The sequence below is a fragment of the Mchenga conophoros genome, linkage group LG13, assembly GCF_057382185.1.
Source record: "Mchenga conophoros isolate Kocher_MC1m ecotype Shallow Benthic linkage group LG13, M_conophoros_male_GT1.1, whole genome shotgun sequence".
Lineage (NCBI taxonomy): Eukaryota > Metazoa > Chordata > Actinopteri > Cichliformes > Cichlidae > Mchenga > Mchenga conophoros.
This window is the reverse complement of record NC_140538.1, coordinates 29842935-29866983: the sequence shown is the minus strand read 5'-3', so window position 1 is coordinate 29866983 and position 24049 is coordinate 29842935. Positions and strand designations below refer to the sequence as shown.

Genomic DNA, 24049 nt, shown 5'->3' with positions numbered 1-24049 from the left:
AGATGAGAGGGAATCCAGTGTGTGGGAGTGCAAGAACGGCAGCTAGAGAAGGAGCAACAGAAAAAAAAATAGGCAGGGGGATTTTTTCTTTTCTGTGCAACACTGGGAATGTTTGTGTATTTTGAGAAGAATGACAAAGACAAAAGAGAAGCAAAAAATTAGGCAGAGTTCACGTAAAGGAAAAAGAGATTGAATGAAGGAGATTAAGACAGTGATCCAAAGACAAAGTGTGTGTGTTTGTAGGAGAAAGGTGGTATTTTGACATTTTATTAGAGTCTCAATGAGGTCTGCACAAGACAATGCTCTCCTGCCTCCTCGTTTAGCCTGATCTTAATTGGCCATTAGATTGAAAAATAGCCCATACCTCCTCCACCTCCTCCTCTGTGCTCTTCCTCTCCTCCTCTACTCTGCAGCTTCAGAGCTGATTAGACTTTTGATTTACTAATAAACACAGAGAAACAGATTAGCTGCAGAGCGGCGGTGGCAACAGCCAAGCTTTACTGTGCCCGGAATAGGAAACTACCCGCTGCGGCCTCTGAAATGCTTGCTGAAAGCTAGCTAAATTTAGTTTAGTCTTCTAATTTAAAGTGCTCTGATACTAAAATTAACACTGACAACTGGTATCTCTTTGAATAGGGATAAACTGGTCTTCACATCTCATGGAAACGTACAGTTTGGGGGTTTTGGGTTTTTTTTTTTTAAACATGACACAATCAAAGTATTTTCTGGAACTTGCAAAGTTTCATTCCCCGATGCCAAGCCATTTTAAGAATATATTAACCTGCTGTTTTGTTTGTTTTGTTTTGTCGCCCTTATCTTCCATAGCTGCAGATGACTATGCTTTGTGCTTTTTCTTTCTACAAAACTCACACTGGCCTCTTATGATAAATAAGACATTACCCACAATGAGAGGAACTCAATCAGCGCTTGTGTTGGCTGAGAGTGAGAAAGACAGGGATAATTACTCACTAAATAGGCAATCACCGAGGTGGCGCCCACACAATCAAGCCTGCATGTGTATTTTGGGGAGCCTTCACAGAAATGCCGGCCAAAAGCCTCAGAAAACGACGAACCAAGCAATAAAGTAGGCAAACAGCAGTCCCATCGGGCTAATACTGTAAGCACGGGTCACAGGTAGGGCTTGAAAGTGTTTTTTAAAGGGCTGTAATTCAGACTGCAAACTCATGTCCGATTGCAAAGCGAGAAGAGACAGTCCTGCATCATGAGTAATGGACGAGCACGTTCCTCTTCATCATTCATTCCAAGCGGCAATTGAGTTTCGGTTGTGTATATTCTGTGTTGGATTTTGTGTTCATTTTCTTCTCCCACACCTTCTGTGAATATATCTGTTTAGTGGCTACATAGGGATTTTCTGGAGTCATAAACTTGACTGATGACTAGACTGACAAAGAAAAAGTGGAGAGCGCAGACTGTATATGGACAAAGCCACAGTGTCATCTGCCAGTTTGGACTTCCATTTCAAAGCTTTGAGTTTGACTTTCTAGCCATCCTGACTGTTTCTATAATGCTCAAGACTGTATTTGAACATACCAGCCAACACTATTGCTCGCTACCTAGCTTTGTTAGTAAGGCATATCTATAATTCATTGTAGCATTAAACTGGGTGCTAACTTTGGGGAAGTGGAAGACTGGAAATCAGGCCTTAGATGTATTTATTTCTGCCATAAAGTATGACTTTTTTAGCACAGTTGTGGAGCCAACCTTAAGGAAACTACCACTAATACTAGGAGAAAGACATGCAGGTAGCAGAAGGACTAGGAAATGTTTTAATTTGCTAAGTTTGCTGAATTATTTTGATGAGTCAAGTTCTTTTGAATTGCCTTTTTTGTTTTTGTTTTTAAACAATTTTTTATTTAATTGCTTTGACTGACTAAAAATAAGTTTTGCTGTTGTGTAGATAATAATTGTCTAATTCAGTGCTGTTTCTGTCTACTTGCTCCCAGCTGTGGCAAAATTTTTATCTTACAGACAATTACCATTTTCAATCCTCTTGAAAACCTTAAATGATGATGCATACAAAACTCACTTTACTCGGGCACAGTAATGACAGCTGACTGTGGAGCATTTCAGTACTTCTACCACTTTATTGTCTTTGAAACACAAATTGTTTGTAAGGTAGTTAAACAACTTGATAGTTAGTAATGGTGGCCATAGCTTTTATGAGTCTCAAGTCTCTTTATTTGAACAGACATTGCATATATTTGAACACACTTCAATAAGAGACCTTCCTCTTTTCTGAACTACTCTGCTGTCAGTGCTTTTTGCACTAAATGCAAAGTAAACCTGACACCATGTCTTCCTGCTGTTAAGATGAATTCTCACTAAAAGCCTCCCAGTGACTAAATGACTACAAAGGCACAATCCATCGTCTTTGATGGTCTTTTAATATGAAAAAAAAAAATCTTCAAAAAGAGTATTCCTTTATATTGACAGCAGCTTAACAGTGATCAAGAAAATGCTCGAATCAGAACCTAGAGGAATGTATTTGAAGATGAAGGCAGACAGTATTTCTCACAACTAAAGATTGGTCAGTATGCTTGAATATGTATCATAAAGATGTGTACATTTCACCGTGTAATATAGAATATTGGAAGTTATAGCCCACAATTTGTGAACATCACCTTTCCTTTCAAAGTGGCCAGAATTTCTTCACTAGTCTTAAGTGCTTTAGCTGAGCAGTTTTTAGTCAACTAGTCCAAGCCCAAAAGAACCTCTATAAACGAGGCACTTTTTTTAAATAGTTGTTAGATTCTGAAATGGTAAATTGGTCCACAAGGCTGTCCTGATGTGTCTTAGAGGGAACATTTAGCAGAAAGTCCGGTCCGGTGTGGCGTGGGCCATCATCTACCAGGATAGATCACACTGAAAACCTTCATGGTTTGGCAGACTGTGTGGAGGGAGGACGAGGACCCAAATGCAAGCTGAGCTGTTTGTGGCTGGTAAAAGGTACAAAACAAAAGGCAGATGCACACTGAGGCAAAACTAACTGGGACTAAACTAGGAAAAACTAAATGTTAAACACAAGAGACAAAGAACAACACCTTGATCATTATAAAAACATGGAGGCATGGAAACATAATGAGAACTAAACAGACGATCTGACAGTGAACAAAGGAAGACAGAGGACTTAAATACACAGAAGGGTAATAAGCGAAGTAGAAACACGTGGGGAACACACAAATGAATACGACCCCACAGCAAAACTAAACTCACTGAACACAGAAACACGAGACTGTCAAAATAAAATGTAACGCGCTGCGGACACTAAAGCGGTCGCGCCAGAATGTCACGCTAAAAAGAAAGATTCTTTAAAATACAAGGGGGAGCAAGCGAGTCAGATACCACAGGCACAGAGAGGGAGCAGGTCTGATCAGAAACAGTTTATTACTAGGCCAGGGAGCACAAATAAAACACCCTTAAAATGTGCATAATAAAATGTTTGCTCTCTACTAAAAACAATTCTAAAACCCATAAAACTACCATTTTCTACATTCACTAAAACCCCCCCTGCTATAATTAGGCCACATGTTCATTATGGGTCCATCAGCAGGCCAGGAATTCCTCCTTTAGAGCAGAGTCCACGCCAGCCCCGTCTTCAGCAGACAAGAAAGAGCCACCCATCTTCTTGTCCTTCCGCTGGCCCATCACTTCCCAGCCCGGCTTGCGTTCTGCACCCGAATCCATGATGCGACCACCGCCACAGCTCCCCTTGCGTCAGTGTCCTGCAACATAACAAATAGGGGCCAGAACAATGGTCCCAGAAGCGGCCCTGGCTCAAGGCCATGGTGACCCTCTCCCAATCCAGCTGCACCCAGTAAACAACAGTAGAGACCCTACTCACAAATGCAGGCAGAGGTAAACCTCTGCCCTGCTGCCAATCACACGCGTTGTCGCTTACTGTTGCCGTTCCATGAGGTCAGGACTTGGTCGCCGCATCACACTGGCCATCTCGCATTAACCTTCCAGTCTGGGGCCTCTCTCTTTCAGTGCCCAGCTAGCCTGTTTTTAAAAGGTCTTTACACAGCTGATAGGCCACCTCTGGACACACCCCTGCCTCAGCAGCCAGTGCAGCCAGTCCACAGTGGATAACAACCATGTCACATAAAACACTAAAAACCATGCAATAGAAACAGAATAAAACCATGCAAATAAAACACTCATAAATAAACACTAAAAATCAGAATAAAAACAATATACAAGATAAATACAAATTTCCACTGTGTGACAAAAACAATATAATGAAATATAATGAGATGAAGACTGTGACAACGTGACATGGACAACACAGACATGAAACACATAGCAGACTGGGCAGATGACACAGAAGGAGAGGAACATGGAAACAGAGAAGGGGAACAAGACATAACTCGAAAACGACACATAAACAAGGAAGCATGGATTAAACTTTAATTAAACAAAACCTAACTAACACATGCTAATAATCAGTGTTGGTGTACCGCCGTTACGTATTTAGAATACAAAATATGAGTAACTGTATTCCGTTACAGTTACCGTTTAAAAAGGTGGTATTCAGAATACAGTTACTTTGTTGAAATAAATGGATTACACTACGGTACTTTCCTGTTTCATTTTGTCGCGGGTCAGGACTGTTTGGGTTTTGTTTGACAGCTACGTTCTTTCGTTCCAGGCGGCAGCGTTACGGTTGCCATGGTTACAGGGCGACGCTCTCTCTCTCTCTCTCTGCGACTGTGTGTTTCCTGGGTGAGAGAGCGCCTTTTCGTTGTTGTGCTAAGCTAACAGGCAGAATGCTACAAGCATAGCTCTAAAGAATGTAGCATCATGGGCAGTGTAGTCGTGTTGCAGGGAGAATGCACTGCCATACACGTTATGTGTCTGTGAGCGCGAGGAGGGAGAAAAAAGGGAGTGGAAAGGTACGAGTTGTCGTCGAGGAAAAAACGGGAGCTGGAAGCATGTAAATATAATAATAACCACTGCAGCCAAGAAGAGTGCCTGACGAGCCCAGCTGTAAGTAAGCTATTAAGACTCGACTGTCGTGTTTTCCTCCGAAAACAATAAGTTCCGTTGGAGCAGTCTTTCAACGCCTCTCTATGTCTCTCGCAAGAAAAATTGACCCACACAACAAAGTAAAGCTATTTTTCGGCTACGAGCCGACAGGGACCCCGCCGTATTAGTCAGAGGTCCCTTTACTACAGTTCGGAGTCGCGGACCTTCAGTAATAGTAATAAATCACACAGCAATAGTACATTCACGTTGTTGTAAAAAGCACGATAATATATTAAGTAATCCAAAGTATTCAGAATACGTTACTCTCATTGAGTAACGTAACGGAATACATTACAGAATACATTTTGGGGCATGTATTCTGTATTCTGTAACGGAATACATTTTAAAAGTAACCTTCCCAACACTGCTAATAATAACACTAGAACTTACCATTAGTCTGATACATCATAAGAAATCAGACATACAAAATACACTCAAAATGCTAAAAATGCCAAGTGCCCTGACAGAAAACAGACATGTTTTTGGCAACATCAGCAAAACCTTTGCTCATGTCCTGCCCCAGTTGAAAGATTTGACTCTCTGGAACTTTTCCAAAGGATTACTAAAGGATGTCCATCACCCATCACAGATGCACAAGTACAAGGAGACTTAACAGGACTTCTACAGCATGATCAAAAAATAGCACCTGTGTTGAAAATAAAGTCAGCCACAGTCCAATAACCAAAAACTAAACATTACTAGCTTTATAATCTTGTGATAGGATACAAACTTTTGAAGTATTCATGACCATGACAGATAAACCCAGTTTTCCCATTTGATATTGGCTGACATGAGGTGCACGAGAAGTTGGTATTGAATGTAAGATTGGCTACATTTAGTCATTCGCAAAATTTTTCAGTCATGCATGCTTTTACCCACCTAAACATTGCAGACCAAGAACCCCACAAACCCAAATAACAATCTGCTGTCTCTCTCTCTCTCTCTCTCTCTCACACACACACACACACACACACATATGGACACAGAAACAAAAACTGCTCTAGATTTGGTCGAGAATCACAACAAAGAGCCCAAGGCCTTCGAGGCAAACTCCTCAGATCCCAATCCCATTGAGCATCCGCGTGATACACCGAAAGCCCATCAAATCCGTGTTGCTTTGACAACTATGCCTAATTTTGGCAGCATTAAAACACTTTGTTCAACAACCTTTCAAAGAAACCCAAAGAGAAAAAAAAAACCCTTGTAAAACTGTAAATTATTTTTATGCCGCATACAGCAAGTCCATCTAATCAACTACAAATGGTGCTTAATTACTTTGACTAAAATATGAATCTATCAAACACAGACTCAGTATCTCCCTTGAACAGATAGTTAAGTGCATACAATTTAATGACAGTATCTGAATAGAAAGCATATTTGCATACTGTAATATACATTATTACTTAGCAATTATTAATTGGCATCTCGCCAGACAAGACAAGCTCCTCGGTGTGGGCGGGAGGGGATGTAGCTAATTTAAGTCTGTAAGAGACTCATCAAATTTGGCATGATCACATAATTTACTAAATGGTTATTGATTTCACTCAAGCTGTATCAGCAGCAAAATACCTTTCAGTTAACAGTGATAACACCGGTAAACTTTGTCTTTAAAGGTGCTGACACAGGAGAACCTCGGTTCAAAGCTATGTTCCTTGGTGGCATGGTGGCATACGATGGGATGTGCTGCAGTTTTCCCTAATCCTATGAATCTTGCTTAGAAAAATACACTTCCAGCTTATATTTACATACTGAGATAAAGTTTTCCAGAGTGATATGTAATTCATGCGTTTTCCATGTCATGTGTATTAATGTGTTTTCCATTGCCCCCATTTCCTTATTTATGTTTGGTATTATGAGACGTGCTGTCAAATTTTCTGGAATGATTTGATATAGCCCTTGGCACGTACATTTGTGCTGCACCACAAATTGTGTATCTTTCTGTGTGCATGTGTGTGTGTGTCCTAGTTTAGCTTGCCTCACAGGTTGTTAAACAGGCGATTAGGTTCACAAGGCAACACCTTTTAAACTTTGACAACTGCATTTTCGTGGGTTTAAATAGAGTACCAGTGTGCTGCATATAACAGTGTATGGGTGCATTAGCGTACAAGTGTGGATGAGTGCACAGAGTATATACTTGTCTGTGTGCTAAAATCTACCTACCTGAACATATAGCATACTAAAAGGGAACCATTTGTTGACTTTTAACTGGGGCTGCAAAGTGCAAGCTTTGCAGTGCAAGTTTTACTAATGGATTATTTATGTTAAGCATCAACAGTAAACTATTAAGAGGTACATTTTCCATAAAAGCTCTATTTTCCAACTTTTCAGCGATACTTACTATTCAGTTAATATATCATAGTAAAGTATGTGGTAAACAGCAGAAGTTTAAAGTGAGCAGAAACACATTTCTGGTACGTTCAGTTAACGAGTTATCAAAATTGAATTTAATATATAATAACAAATAGCCAGTTAATTTTCCATGTGCTGAAGTCCGATCACCCTTCAAGCCTTAAAGAGAGGCAACAAATTGTAAAATAATATCTCACCTTTGCACACAACACACATCTTTTTTGCTGCTTCTCATGTCTGTCATTTTTCATGCTGCTGATATCAGTGGTCATGTTACCTGAGAAAGTACAGGTACATGTTTAAACAGCTCAAGTAATACACTAAACACAGCCTTTTCTGTTCACCTTGGCACATAGTCAGTGTGGCTAGCCAGTGGTATAGCTGCTGTATTTTCCAAAGAGGGAAAAAAATTGTTAATACTGTAAGAAAGAGAGGACAAGCGAGGTAGATTAGACATTACTTCTAAGATAAGGACTGCTCAGTGTGAGCTTTGATACCTGAAACCTGAAAGTTAAGTTTCCCTTTTTAAATGTAATTAATCAGAAATTGATCCGATCTGTACATGATTACTGAATTTAACTGGCCACTGTATAATATGAAATGACTGAAAAACAAACTGAAATATGATAACTGTGCAAAACGCCAAATACTTTAAACATACTGTGGTATGTTAACAGTAGTGGGCTTAAGTTTGAGTGGTCCAGGTTTGACTGTAAGATGATGATGCTCTTTAGCAGCACTAGCTAAATTTCACCTTTGCACTAGAGTTATAAAAAACAACTTTAATAGCTCACGTAACATCCACTCATACATTTAGAAGGCAGTTGCCAAATCTAGAGCAACAAACCTCAGATACAGGAACAACACGCGTCATCTGGTCACAGCATGTCCACAAATGAAAGAAAGCTACTGCAAAAAAATCAGTTTAGGTGTCATTTTTCTTTATGCACTGCTACACTGGATCCTGGTTGGACTAATGTAGTCTAAACCTTTCTTTCTGGTCTCAGCAAGAATGACTTTAGCCTTTAACTTAAAATATTTGTTAGTAAGCGATCTTTTATTGCTCAATGTTCCATTTGCCAGAACTGAACTGGGAAAGAGGGCTTTTACTTATGCTGCCCCTTTCACATGGAACATGATGCAAAAAGACTGGAAGATAGCAGATCTTATTTCATTAAATGCTTTTAAGTCCAGATTGAGAGAGCCAGAGAAAAATGTTTTTAAAATGTAATTGTTATTTATAATATGTATGTAACTTTGTAATTTCAACGTGTTGTCGCCTCTTGGCCAGGACTCCCTTGCAAAAGAGGTTTTTAATCTCAATGGGACTTTTCCTGGTTAAATAAAGGTTAATAATAAAAATAAGTTAAAATGTAGTTTGTAACATATTCCGTTAAGTTACTCAATGTCAGTAACACATTCAGAATACTTTGGATTACCTGATATATTGTCATGCTTTTTACAACTACATGAATGTACTGTGTGATTTATTACTTTTACTGAAGGCTACTTACTAGGGCTGGGTATCGTCACTGATTTCTAGAATCGATTAGATCCACGATTCAATTCCATTCGATTCAATTCGATTTTGAATCAGTCTGAAATATTATTATATGAACCATAATATATATAAAATTATGATAATTCACCTTTATATGTACTGTCAAAAGAACCCTCTAAGCTTTGTGAATGAATTATATAAATTTCAAAATTAAGAACAGATACTAAAGCAGTTACAATAATTTAAATTTTAATTAACATTAGTATATATTTATTTTCATACATACATTTCAAGTGGATCAGGGATCCAGTATACTGTATATAGAACACATCTTTTGTAAACATCAGTAAAACCTCAGAGTAATAGTGTCTCACACAGCTTTTCTGAAATCCACTATTGTGTTTTGGAGACACACAGTTTAACACAGCGTGTACAAGTGAACTGACAGAAACTGACCGATCAGAAAATGAAAAACTGCCTTTTAAAATCAAAAAATGAAAACATACTGAACAGTATTGTAAAACCTCTGTGAAACTCACACAATGGTCATGGTCCCTCCACCAGATCAAAGGATCCTCAGAAAGTGCAACAGGCTCAACGTCCCTGTATCGATTCACTTCTTCCTTTGCCTTCTGAGTTGGTGTTTTCTGTGGTACTGTGGTTTTTGTTGAATAGGCTGGCCCAAGGAGAAAAATTAATGCAGAGTCCTTTGACCTCTTAATTGGAGGGACATAATCCACTTTATCAACACCACCAAGAGAGATGTCAGGGACAGTTTCCTCAGATGTGTCACCATCAGACTGTTGCTGTAGAAAAATGAAAACTTAATTAATAAAGAAATTACTATTTATCTTCTAACTCGAGTAGTGCAAAAAAAACAATAATTTTTTGTTTTTGTTTCTGTAACTCACAATAGCTGTGTCCACGTTCTCCAAACCTGCTGCTTCCAACACCAACTGAGAGAATGTGTTGTTACAGGTCTCTTTGGACAAGAATGGCAGGGCCTTAAAGCGAGGATCTAATGCTGATGCAATGTACAGCTTGTCCTTTAGGGCCACATATCTTGAAAAGAGATTTTGCACATTTAACTCAGTTTATTAAGTTGGATATAAATGTGCATGGTTACATACACTCATGCAAGATCAGAAATGACTTTGTTTCCATAATTTATATATAAACATCTATAGATAGATAGTAGGGGTGCAACGATACACAAAATTCACGGTTCGGTTCGGTTCGATACTTTGGTGTCACGGTTCGATATTTTTTCGATACAAAAAAAATGTTCATGCCTTTATTAATTTGCCATTTATTAAAATTATAAATATATATTTTAACTCAAAAGTACAGTTTTTTAATTTAATGTTGCTGAAACAACAAAGTAATAAAAAAATAAATCTATCTGATCGAGAAATCACTCATCTTCGGAAAAGAGAGTTTATTACAGAGAAATGGCTCTTTCCAAAATAAAAGCTATACTATACGCTTCTTCTGGGCTATATTCTCAGCAGCATATTAAACATATCAGGTCCCCATAAGGTGAATCATGTGCTTGTTTTTTTTGTCTGCTTCCACTTGTCTTTGCACTAGGATGATGTCAGCGTAAATGTGCAGTCATATTCGTCGTGTTCCCACTAGTGCTGTCAGCGTTAATCTCGTTGAAAAGACGTTAACGCCACAACACGGCAAATCTCCGTTAACGAGCTACCGCGGATCGCCCCGTGCATGGGGCTGGACGGCGTCAACACCTTAACGAGCTAACTGCGCTAATGCACTAGTTCCCACCAATGTAATTGAGCATTGTGTGGCACATCCAACATACTGTTTTACTTTTGTCCACGATGCACTTCCCTTCAGGGTCATACGTCACATGAAAACCAAAATAGTTCCAAACGCCAGATCTGAATGAGGGTGGGGGAGGTTCAATTTGCCATGTTGCAACGAGAGCCTAACTTCTGTCTCGCTAGCTTGCCCTGCGCTCAGTGAATCTTCGTTCGACTACTCCGCCTAGGCTGCACTGTTGAGCGCAGATCCACTGAGCACTCAACACAGACAGCATCGTCAGAAGAAAAGTTGAAAATTTCGTATTGTTCGATACATATGCGTACCGAACCGAAAGCACTGTATCAAACGGTTCAATATCGATACGAGTATCGTTGCACCCCTAATAGATAGATATAAAATCAAAAGGCTTAGTACTAGACAAGAGGGCTTAACTAACATTTTTATAAAATATATATCTTTTCACCATAGTAAGAATTTTCATGTAATACATGCATCCATACAGTTACACTCATTCATGGCATATACACACAATTCATAAACATACCTTGACTTCAAGTTGTCATATACAGCAGTCTTGAGGTCTTTAATCAGTGAGGAGTCGTGAGACACACTGATCATCTTCTCCAGCAGCTGTGCATGCAGAGGTGCAATGATGGAAAGGGTCGGGGACTTTTCTTCAGACATAACCAGTGTGGCTGCTTTCAGCGGCTTCAGAGCTTTCACTATATCTTCTCCATCAGTTATGTCAGCCTCTGTAAGAGTACAGAGATTACTGTCACTTCTCCTCACTTCAGGTGAGAGTAGAGCTGCAGAGATCGCTGGTTGTTGCTGTAGGAAGCGTTCCAGCATCTCCAACGTGTTGTTCCATCTGGTCACCCCATCAGTCACCAGCTTATGGGCAGGTAACTTCAGTATCTTATGCTTCTCTTTAAGTTTGCAACCTGCAACAGTGCTGTGATGAAAAAAGGATGCTATGCGTCTCACTCGGCCAAGCAGCTGAGCAACAGCTGGAACTTTCAGTCCTGCTTGTGAAGCTAAATTGAGTGTGTGGGCAAAACAACCAATGTGCAACCAGCCCGTTATTTGCACAGCTCACACCACATTTGCAGCACTGTCAGTTACGATGACTGGATTTTTGTTTGTAAGCTCCCATTCTTCGATTGGTTTGAATATAATTTCAGATAAATTAACTGCTGTGTGGCTTGCTTCAGTGGTTCTTGTCTGTAAGACATGAGACACGAGTCTCCACTCCTGGTCGATATGGTGTGAGGTGATAGTCAGGTAGTTATCTGTTGCTCTGGATGTCCAGCTGTCACAGGTTATAGCGACTCCCTCTGCTGACTTGAGTGAGGCTGTAACATCGTGTTTCACTTTTTCATACATGTTTGGGATTACCACTTCACTCAAATGTTTGCGTGTTGGTAAAACATAGCGTTGTTCTAGCGTATTAATGAGGTTTTGGAAGTCATCATTTTCAACAACGCTGTATGGGTGTATATCTTTACATATGAAAGTTGCGACAGACTGGGTTATTTTTTGGGCACGTGGAGAAGTGGATGCCAACTTCACTGCAAATGCCTTTTCGAGTGAGCGTTGCTTGATGTCGGCCATTTTTGCTAGCGGGATATCTGGATGATGCCTTGTTAAATGATTTCTGAGATTTGTGGTATTTCCACAGTGCTTTACCTCCATTTTGCACATCTTACATACGGCTTTGCTTTTGTCCGGCTCTTCACTGTCTTCGCAGTTCTTAAATCCAAAGTTTTGCCAGACATCTGCCTTTGGGCTCGATAGCACATTCACGGGAGTAGCCATGATGGTTCATGCGTCCAGGTCACTTAACTCTCGTGTGACTTCCTCATGTTAACCGCTTGCAAGTTTCATACGCGGCAAACTACATATGTATAAAAACAATCGATTTCAGGATTTAATGAATCGATATAATTTTATTCCAGTTAGAATCGATTTTAACCACCCCTACTACTCACCACCAAGCTAACATTGTTAGCTGGCATTAGCTGAGGTTAGTTCATAGACCGCAGACTGTTAGACTTGATGGATAGCATTAACAACCTGCTAGCTGCAAATAATCAAGTGCAGTTCTGAAAGAAATAAAAACTAGATTTTTAAATCTTAATATAAAATGAGTAACAGTAGGCTGCACTTTTTGGAGTGATCGCATATAGAAAACTATTTCTGTAGTTATCAGTAATATGTTTTCTTTCTGTGTGCTTTCAGAACAGCACATGATTATTTGACCTGGCAGGTTGTAATGCAGCCTTCAGTAATAGTAAAAAATCACACAGCAATAGTACATCAAAGATACTGAAGTGGCACATAACCCAGGTAGCTACCACAACTAAAACAAGATAGTTGCAGTAGGCTAATGTTAGTTTTTTTTTTTTAAAGAACGTACTTCCAGATGTTTCTTTAGGGTTGGAGCTTTTTGGCGCTGAGAGCAGCATGGTTGCTGGCAAACAGAGTTTGCATAGCACTGTCAAATTTCACCCATCCCTTTCTTCTTTAAATGTGAAGTGATGTCGGAATTTCCAACTAAGAAATGCATTCCTGCCCGTGCACTGCTGGCTCTGTTGTGCATGGTCCATTGTGTAACTGGCGCCACCAACATTAACCAACATAGAGCCTCTTATTGTGTGTTTTGTTTGGGTTTCCAGCAGTGCGTTTAATTACCAAAATTAGAGAGGGGATGGAGAGGGGATAGCCTAAACTATGAAACAGGAAAAGCTCGCAGTGTAAACCATCTATTCCAACTATATTCTAATTATCACCTATTTAAGCAGTAACTGTAATGGAATACATATTTTGTATTTTTAATACGCAAGGCCATTACATGTATTCCATTACTCCCCAACCCTGCTTATCCATTATTATCATCATCAACAAGTATTTTGATGAAAGTAATTGATAACTGAGCCAGCTGCATTGAACAGTGGTTGATGACACCTGCTCAGATGAAACGACGTCCAGATTTTGTTGTATTCACTAAAGAAGTCCAAAGAATTTTTCTCTATTTCACTGGAAAATGGGATTTACATCAAAACAAGTTGCGAATGTCACTCGGAAAGTTCTTTCTATAATATTGTTCAGCTGCAGAGTTCTAAACTTTCAAATATGCCAACATGGTCTTACCTAAAGGAGTCATTTACATTTTTTACATGCCTCCTCTGTCTGACTGTTAGGGGCAAGATGTCCTTAATGCACTGGATGCTGCAGTATCAGCCAACAGGAGATAATGGCACCACTCTTCATACATACAATGTCAGTGTAAAGAGATTGGAGGGATGGAATTGTTGGTTGGGTTCAGGCACTAAAAACAACTTTAGTGCCAACTTGTTTTGGGTTATTGAAATGTACCTTCGCAACAGTAACCTTACATGTTTAAAAATGATGATTGAGGGAGTGAGAGTACCATCTCGTTTTTTCCATTATCTGCCAAAAACCACCAAATAACACCTTTTCCATGAACGAAAAATGTGCTAAAGTTTAATGAAAGTAGTATCATTAGGCCTTGAATTAAATATTTCATTTATAAACAACAGCAGAAGAGGTGCCCTTCTTTTTTCCTCATTTTATTCCTTTCATGTACATGGCTCTTATAATATCACACTCTAAGACCCAATTGCCACGATTACAGCAGTTGTCTTTCAAAGATGAAACCTTCTTCATTTAACCAATTTACCAGCAACCGTTTAATGTGATTTAACAAATGGTGCGAGCCTACAAAAAGCAGCAGCATCCATGGCACATTTAGCTGGTTTTGTGCCTGTGGAAAAGGCAGCTTGTTAAATGCCATAGAAAACAATATTAAAGATTTAAGATTTTTTATTTAAGATACAAATCTTAGTAACATTTATATTGAAATTTGCAAAACAGTGTTTTGTTAGGGCTGTTTTCCTAATGCTGAAAATTTATTTCTTTACTAATGGTAGTAAGAATTTTAAAGGACATCTTGTAACTTCTGAAAGAAAACCTTGAATCTCCAGTTTCACTCTCTCTTTTCTATACATATATAAAAAAAACACCTAGCACGCCCCTGCGGGCGGTTTATCCTTCAAGCTCGGGTCCTCTACCAGAGGCCTGGGAGCTTGAGGGTCCTGCGCAGTATCTTAGCTGTTCCCAGGACTGCGCTCTTCTGGACACAGATCTCCGATGTTATTCCCGGGATCTGCTGGAGCCACTCGCCTAGCTTGGGAGTCTGCTAATCATCTGACAGATGTTGAGAAATAGCATTGCTCAGCAGCAACTTATATCTAAACGCTGCTACTTAAATATGCAATGTGATGTACAGTATGCACAGTCTTGTATGTATCAGCTGAGGCTTTGCTTTGTTGTAGTTATTATTGAAGTGATCCTGCCTGAGAAAGAAAGGCCAGACCTTGGAAAGGTTTAATCAATAGAGGAATGTTCTCAGTAATGAAGTGTGTCAGCTTCTTAACAGGACTAAAACCTTCATCAAGTCAATGAGGAGGGGAGAGTTAAACCTGTGGCCCATCTGAATAATCACGCCGCCTTATTGACTGGCCGCCAGACGAGGCGAATGCCAAACACCGGCGTGGTCAATCACATGGAGAAACACAGACACACAGGCAAAGATTAGAGATTACATCTCAATAAACAAACACAAACAGAACTAAGGCACACATAATCAAATGCCACATGCAACAATCAACACACATACTAAGAAAAGACACACATACAAAATACTACTAAATACTCTCCGTGATATGCATATTTTTCTTCATGGAATGAAACTGCAACTTGAAAGCAAGAAACTAGTGGTAAAACAATATAACCGAAGGCTAATATGTTTGTTTTTTTTTGATAATGTTAAAAGCTCTTTATCACTAGATGGAGGCTAGATGTCAAGGAACTGTTGATGTCGGTACGTTCTATTATTTATATTTTGACCCTAAAGTTGACACAGCTTGTTCTTGACCTTGAAAACAATTGTTAAAAATGTTGTTTCCTTAATTAAAATTTGCCTTCTAAAGAAGAATGTGAAGCAGTTGTGTTGAATTTATATATATATTTTTTAAATTAGTGCAAAAAGCTATGAGTGATAAAAAGGAAAAAAAGGAAAAAAGTATTTCCTATTTTAAAGTATAAGAATTGGTAATTTTGAAACACCCGAGAGTTGCAGTTCTTTTGGGCAGTTGATTCTGTGTTTTTAAGTGATTTTGCAATTGCTATGTTGTTTTTTGGCCCCAGAACAACCCACAACATGGCACTTGCAAAAGTGTTGTCCATCCAGTGATGAACCTTGGAGAGAGAAAGAGCTAGCAAGTTTACTTTACACTCCCATATTCCCCCTACACTGAAAAAAAGGGATTGGCCAGCTCTTGGATTTACATAAGCATCTTGTGTGTATTTAACACAATTGGCTCATGCTTTAAAGTTAAGTGTAACTATATAGTGTAGAAACTACATGATATGCAGAGAGGGTAGATTAAATTGTTCATATCATGTTCAAGTGAAGTAAGTCAATAATATAGCAATGTTAAATCCCGTGACACTGCACGGGTTTCAGACTCGCGCTCTTTAGATCGTGGTTTCAGGAAGGCATCCATCTCAGTCAAGTCGAGCAGCCACCTCTACTTTTTTTGGTATACCAAAAAAAGTAAATTGGGTGGTTGTTACATTAAAAAAGTCTAACTTGTAATTTGAACACAATAATTTCATGTTTCTATGAACGTAATTAAATCATGTAGGATTTGCATGGAATTCAAAAACTTAATTTGTTCTTGTTGAGACGACCTGATACATTCTAGTAAGAGTGGTTAGTTGCTGAACTCATGAAATTCACAAGATCGCACGAGATTTCAAACTGCAGGAAAATCAGTGGAGTTATAAGAGGCAGAGAACTACACACACACCACGTGCATGCTATTCCTATTTATTGTGGATTAACCTGTCAAGGACAAAAACAAAAAACTTCTGCATCAAATACAGGAAATCATAGCGTTCCTGTATTTCCTAGATTGTTGGCATGGTGGTTAGTGCTGTTGCTTCACAGTAAGAAGGTCCTGTGTTCAAATCCACATTCTGGCTATGGGACTCTCCACCATTTGACCTTAGAACTGAAGAAGCCTCTCGGATGAGAGGTGAAACGTCTTCAAGCAACTTAAAGAAGTCCAGACGCTTTTCTTTGCAAGCTCCTTTGACCACATTCTGGCTAGTTTGCAGTGGCTTCTTTCTGGGTATTCTGGTTTCCTCCCACAGTTAAAAGTCATGCAGTTATTAGAATTAGGGTTAACTGGTGATTCTAAATTACCCGTGAATGTAAGTGTAAATGGTTGTTTGTTTCTATGTGATAGACTGGTGAGGTGTCAGGGTGTACCCTGCCTCGTAACCTATCATTTCAGGGTTATTTCCCAGCCCTCGTGCAACCCGGAGGATGGTAGTCATTGTAAATCCATTTAATTTTTATGGTAACCAGGATCTAGACTTTGTTGAACATTATGTAATATGAAGACAACGTGTAGTATTTAAGTGACCAAGTAGTATTGGGGTAAAAGTTATTGAATAGTGTTGAAATAAAACGACAAAATTGTGAAGGATTAAAATATTCCAAGAGCTCAACTTACTTCATCTGAACATGTTTCAATCACGTTTTAGGAACACAAAATGCACAGGTTTACTGAATATGAAAAAGTTGTGTTGATTTAACTCAGTTGTTTAATTTTCTGCCAAAGCAAAACATTTGTGTGCAACCAATGTCCATTATTGAATCAAGTAAATCCAACATGGCCTTTTTTTCAGTGTAGTAAGTGTTACCTATCAGATGAATACACAGTACTTGGGTCATTACTCAAAAAGTGTATCACACATTGTTTTTTACTTTGCTTTACTCTGTAAAATCACCTGAAATCTATTGTCACTCGATTATCAGCTAACAAAACAAACCTTAGACAACAGACCCATATACTGACACAAATCCTGTTGGGCTTAAGTCAACCCTGCTGGTAAACAGAACCTGTTACTGAAAGCAACCACACAGACACTATTGTACATTTTACTTGCAAGAGGAGCTTTGGAGAGCATTCCTGTGACTCGCCTGTCCAAGCAACTCCGATTCCTTCACATCCGCCTCACTCTTTTATTGACAGCTAGCAATCATTCATGAATATGAGATTACAAATACACGCGACATTCTTAAGCAGGCATATCTGAACAACATCAGTGTCTGTATTCTGTGTGTGTGGGTGTGTGTAGGTGCATGTGTGTGTGTGTTTCCAGCCATAGACATACGACCTTTCAATGAACATAAACTGGATGCAGAAAAGCAGAAGTAAGCGTCTTGCTAAACTATAAGAACAGGAACTTGCAATAGGTCATGTCTCAAATACACATTTAAAGGTGTGAACTCTCAAACTTTCAAGAAAACAGAACAGTCTGATTTTCCTGAGACTATTACCAATGTTATTCTGTTCCCTTTCAGACCGCGCAATATTACCCAACAGTACCTTATTGAATATTTGTTTCATCCCCCCATCATACGCTGCTACTCCCTTTATTCTATTGCACAATACCGTGTCACTTTCTAGAATCGCCTGCACTGATAGTTAAGTTATTTATTCTCCAGGATATAGTTATATAAATTTCTTCGTTAGAGTTATTTGATACTATGTCTTGCACTATCCTACTGTATATTACTGTATACTACTATTCTTATTGTATACATTGTATATCTTATTCATCTGTTCCTCTGTCTCTCCTGCTGCTTTGAGCATGTACATGACAAAAGAATTTCCCTCGGAATAAATAAAGTTATTCTTATTCTTATTCTTCAAATGCTATAATGGAATTATAACGTCGAGACTGCTTCCGCTCATCTCATGGTACACAAGGAAATATTTCTAAGCATAAATGGGGGCGATCGTGGCTCAAGAGTTGGGAGTTCGCCTTGTAATCGGAAGGTTGCCGGTTCGAGCCCTGGCTCGCACAGTCTCGGCCGTTGTGTCCTTGGGCAAAACACTTCACCTACCGCCTACTGGTGTTGGCCAGAATGGCCAATGGTGCGATATGGCAGCCTTGCTTCTATCAGTCTGCCCCAGGGTAGCTGTGGCTACAACTGTAGCTTTCCTCCACCAGTGTGTGTGAATGGGTGGATGACTGGGTGTGTAAAGCGCCTTGGGGTCCCTAGGGGACAATTTTAAATTATTAATTCTGACAAATCCCTACCCTAATAAGTACACAAATAAAATACTTCTTTTAGTTTATATGCATGAACACAATGCTGATAACACAAAGCAAAGTTCAAAAACAGAACAACGGTACTTCTAAGTGCCACAGTGTTTCTGCTCTCGAAACATAAACATGTAGAAATGGAAGCTGCAAGCCTGACTGCTTTGATACCTGTTAAAGATCAGGCTGCTGGCCTCGAGTCTGCACACACTCATCTTTATCATCACTCTGGGTTCTTAACTAGCTTTCTAATTTAAGTAACAACACTTGTGAAACTGCCATGTAATAACTGAACTTAGTATGGTAGCAACTGTGATTACAATAATATGTTACTTTGTAATGCATTCAACCTAACATTGCTAATACATTCTAGAATTTCACTTACCAAAACTGAAGTACAATTTTTTGGACACTTTAGACCTTGTAGAAATCCATGTTGCCATATAATTCTAAAATGCTCCAGTGCACTCAGTGATTCTAATTAGGAGAGACCTTGTCTCTCTAGTTGTAATGAAGAAAGAAAATGCTTATTTTTTTATTTTATCAATTTAGTTTTATTTATTTAACTACTGCTGTATGGAAGATTTGTTTGTAGCTATTGAATCCTGTTTTAATAGGTATTTTTTGCTTTGCGTGGCTAGCCTCAAGTGGCTACTGGAGGAACTGTAACTGAAAAAGCCACTACACCCGTGGCTTTGGACAGGATGATGTATATGTGCTTGAACCAACAAGAGTTACAGTGTGTGTGTGCGTGTGTGATAATGTAAGAACACGTCACCCAGTGGACCAGAACAGTGTAGGTCAACGATGCATTTCTTGATAATTTTTGGAGATTAATAGAGTTCTATAAAGAAGAGAAACAGAGTCTCGATCTCAGGATTTGTATGCAAAGAAATGTATAAATGGCTGGCCTTGTTCTGAGTTGGTATTGGCTTTGCTGCCTATTTAGCTCTCCAGTGTTTTCTGTGATATCTTTTTCACAAAAAATTCAATATGATCATAAGTAAAATGGGTTTATGACCCCCACTCAAATTAAAGAAGAAAATGAACCGTCTCTGAAAAGAAGCTGTTTGTGACAAAACCTCTAACACAGCTGCTGCAGAAGGTGCTTTATGACACGGAAGCTTTAATCCCCTACTGTAAATTCACATAGATAAACATGCACCCAAGATTGTGAACAGTGAATAATAACACCAACTGATCTGCATATGAAAACAGTGTGGTACATAAGCTCTCACTTTCTCGGCATGCAGCATGCGGGTGCACGCACGCTCTTTCTCTTGCTTATCCACACATCCAGAAAAGCTGGTCATCACTCCCTCTGTCTTCACTCATCTTTCACCACCCTCCCTCTCTTTCTCCTCTCCCTGTCTTTCATTGATCTCTCTCTCTCATTGGACTCATCACTCTGCATTCTCTGAAGACAAAGAGCAACCGCAGGATGACAATCACATTAGAGCACACAATCTATTTATGGCTTTGCTTCATATTTCAACTCTAGTCTCTCTCTCTTTTTCATGCACACACACACACACACACACACACACACACACACACACACGCTCACACACACACACACACACACACACACACACGCACACACGCTCACACTCTTTTCCTCTCTCTCTCTTTTCTCTCATACTCTGTGATAATATAAACACAGGGTTTTTAGTGGTAATGAGTTTTTAATGAAAAATGAATTATTTACAGTGGCTGGAGGACAGAAGATAAAAAAGAGGAGCAGGTGATATCAAAGCTGTGAAAATAATGCTGCAGTAAAGTTTATCAGAGTTTACTTTGGGTATGCTGATGACTAGATTAGAAATAGATTACTCTGGTATAATAGATTGATTAAAAAAACACATTTTTAATTGATTTGGCTGACTCGAGTTCATGTAGTCTTTAGTGAAGTTAACTGCTGAGCAGTTAAGTCACTCGGAGGAGATTGATTGCCTCTGACAGTTTCAGAATGTAGTGTACAGCCTTGCTCAGGAGACATCACAGGTGCCAGTGTGATATGAGGTGCCAGCCAGCTAAATGCCCGTCTCTCTGATGTGGTGAAGCCTGAAGGCCTTCGTGTTGCTGGCAGCATTTTTACTTTCATTTTTTTATTAAAATGTTTTAAGCATCATACAAGCCCTCTAAGACCACAGTTGGTAAACAGTGTATTTGATATCAAAATATCATGGCTTAATCACACTAGGATGAATGTAGGACAGCAACCTCCGTGCGACAAGGTAAAACCACTGGTTGTCTGGTGACTACATTGACTTTTTTACATTTGGTGACAGATTGCAGCTGCAACTTTAGCAGTCAGTTTGCTTAGTGTGAGTAGTCACACACCTGGTCACTGTCTTCAAAGCCACCATTTCAAAGGAAATCCCACAAGGTTACAATAATTTTTGTCTTCCTGCGGCCTCCAGCCACTGTTTGTTTTTTTTCTCCTTATCCTTCCTCATGTGGTGCATTTTCCATTGGTATACCTCTCTGACCTGTCTTCCCCATGTGATGTTTTTGTGTAATGTATGTATGGTCGGAGGGTAAGATGGCACCGCCATTGTGTGCAATAGGTCGGCAGCCTTAACATGAAATTTCCCACTCGTGGGACTAATAAAGGTATATCTTAAATCTTAAATCTTTCCTCATTGCGACCATGGCATTAATTATGTCTGCTCTCACTGACATCATGCGGAGCCAAGATGATGTGAACAAAAGATAAATACATTTTTGGCTCTCATGGATTACTTACTTACATATGCATGGCAGATAGCTGCCCTTCCCTGAGCCAGATTCTGCTGGAAGTTTCTTCCTGTTACAAAGGAGTTTCTCCTTCCCACTGTTGCCAAGTGCTTGATTATAACTGTTGGGATCCTTACCTTGCAATATGTCGTAACTTGAGATGACTGCTGTTGTAACTTCACACAATTCATATAAAATTGAATTGAGTTTAACATGAATATCCACCTTTCACTTATAAGCAGCAACACACATGAGAAATCATAACCCCCACACCCCCTCCACCCCACCCCGCACCGCCACACCCCCACCCAATTGGGGGTATTACCATCATCTTCAGCTTTCACACACACATCACTACTTCAGTGAACTGTTACTGTGCTAATACCTGAACAAAGCCTTGCTGAAAGAGGAGTTGTTTTTTTTAATAACTCCTTTAAAAAACAAAAAGCTTAAGAGAGAGAGAAACATTATTCCAGTAAACACAAAGTCAAGGTCAGAATTTGTGCAGCTTTAAACTTTCTTCTTCTCCACAGCTGTGCACTGAGGTCTTGACTACTGATAATAGTTCTTTTGTTGTGAGAGTAAAGGACAAATTGTTCAGCATTTTCCTCTTTTTGGCTTTCCCAACTCAAACTTGTGCCCTCACCGCCCCATTGACTCAGCTTTGCTGTAACCTGCGGCCTATTCTGTGTTAGGGCTCAGACTTGATCTTTATTCAAGTTCACAAGCTTTAGTTCTTCCACCCCTGAGTTCAAAAGGGAGAACCACGAGAAGAGATGAAGGATGGAAGTGTAGAGGGGACGCGCAGTGTGTGGTCCATCGCTGAATGAGGAAGAGAGGATGGGTGAACTTTTGGAGATTTGCAAAGTTCAATCGCATGTTCATACCACTCCATTTTTTATTTAAAAACTGCAGTCTCCATCTTCAATGCTGCTGTCCACCTGGATGACATCAAGTGTGGCTAAGCTTTAAAAAAGCATTGAGTGTGAAAAATGTTAAATCACTAATTAAAACCAAAGTGAACACTGCTTCTACAGTAGATTGTTGCCACACACTTCACATTCCTTTTCTTATATGGAAATGATGAAATTTTTACGTGTGTATATTTGTTCTCCGCCATGCACACAAGCAGGTTTTCTTCCATTTACATGGACTGTTTCCAAACACTGAAGTATGTATATAGAGCTTTACTTTTTAAGATTGATTACACAACACATGCTCTGGCATTTCAGAATATTTTACTCAGTTGTATAAACAATGCTTTTTTTTTATATGCTTGTACTGGATATGTGCTTGATGTATTTTCTTAAGTTTACCATAGGAAACCGGCAAAACTAATTCTATATTTTTCTGACGGTCAATAACTAAATAATTTCTATTGCAATAACCCTCCAAGAATATTTAAACTCATCAGTAGACCACACTGTTAGCCTGTTGTTGCATCCCCCGGGAGGATATTAGTTTTTCCCTTGTGAAATAATGCCTTGTGTTTTGTCTAGGCTCCACCTCCTCTGTTCTGATTGGGTGCTGCTGCCTGACTCAACCTAATCACCAATCAGAGCCCTAAATAATGTCTGTGGAGCTGTGTTTCTGGGCCTTCTGGCCATTTTGATTGCCATTGACTGTAGTCTTATGTGTTTGTGTTCAGATTGCCTGTAGGGGAGCTCTGCCTTTGTTTTGTGATCCATTGTTTTCTCTTGTTAATGTGCTGGTTAGGTAGTAGGTTGTATATTTGTTTTCTCCAGAGTTAGGTAAGTTCCTTTTATTTTCTATTAGAGATGTTTTGTTTGTTATGTTGGCCTTAGTTCTCCCTGAAGTTAAATGCCAGTCTGAACCAGAGCTTTAAACTAGCAGGAAGTAAACCTTTAAAAGCTGCCATCTTGACTCCTCATTCACTATTTTAACTTTATGTTAGTCCTTTCTATCCCCTAGGCTAGCCAGGGGAGGTAACACTGGGCGAAATGAACACACGCTGAAATTTTTATAGCTGCACTCAGGGACACTCACTAGAATAATAAACACCTATTGGAGTATTCCACAATAAATAGAGGGCTGTAATTGTGACCATCTAAAGCTGCTGAACTGAATTTGATAATTTATCAAACGTTTGTCACGATAAGTTCAGAGGGAAAAACATCATTTAGCTTACATGTTGCAGGGACTCTGATCTCTGAAGCACTGATAAATCCAGACCCAAAACCAAAACCTAACTCAAGATGGGCTGCCACCCTTGTGGATAAGGTAAGATCCCTTCATAAAATTTGAAACCAGCATTTTAAGGTTCTTTCTTCAAAATCAATAAAGGATATTCACACAAATAGATGATATTGGTCATTTTGCTTCTTTTCGCAGTAGTTTTGCATATTTTTGTGAGGATCTATTTTCTTTGGACACATCTGTGCCTGACATTCCCAACATTTGACA

General features: G+C 39.3%; 1 protein-coding gene and 1 long non-coding RNA gene across 2 annotated transcripts in view; one reads left to right on the top strand and one right to left on the bottom strand.

The window, feature by feature from the left end:
• Window positions 1-24049, top strand: part of LOC146561511 (uncharacterized) — a 512369-nt gene that overhangs the window by 331475 nt on the left and 156845 nt on the right. The gene's annotated exons all lie outside the window — the stretch shown is intronic.
• On the bottom strand, window positions 3565-11530 carry LOC146561514 (E3 SUMO-protein ligase ZBED1-like). Its single transcript, XM_085243157.1, has 4 exons — window positions 11226-11530; window positions 9808-9958; window positions 9436-9702; window positions 3565-3729 (listed from the first exon to the last, which is right to left on the bottom strand). Exons 1-4 carry the CDS (start codon window positions 11528-11530, stop codon window positions 3565-3567), a joined length of 888 nt encoding a protein of 295 aa, XP_085099283.1.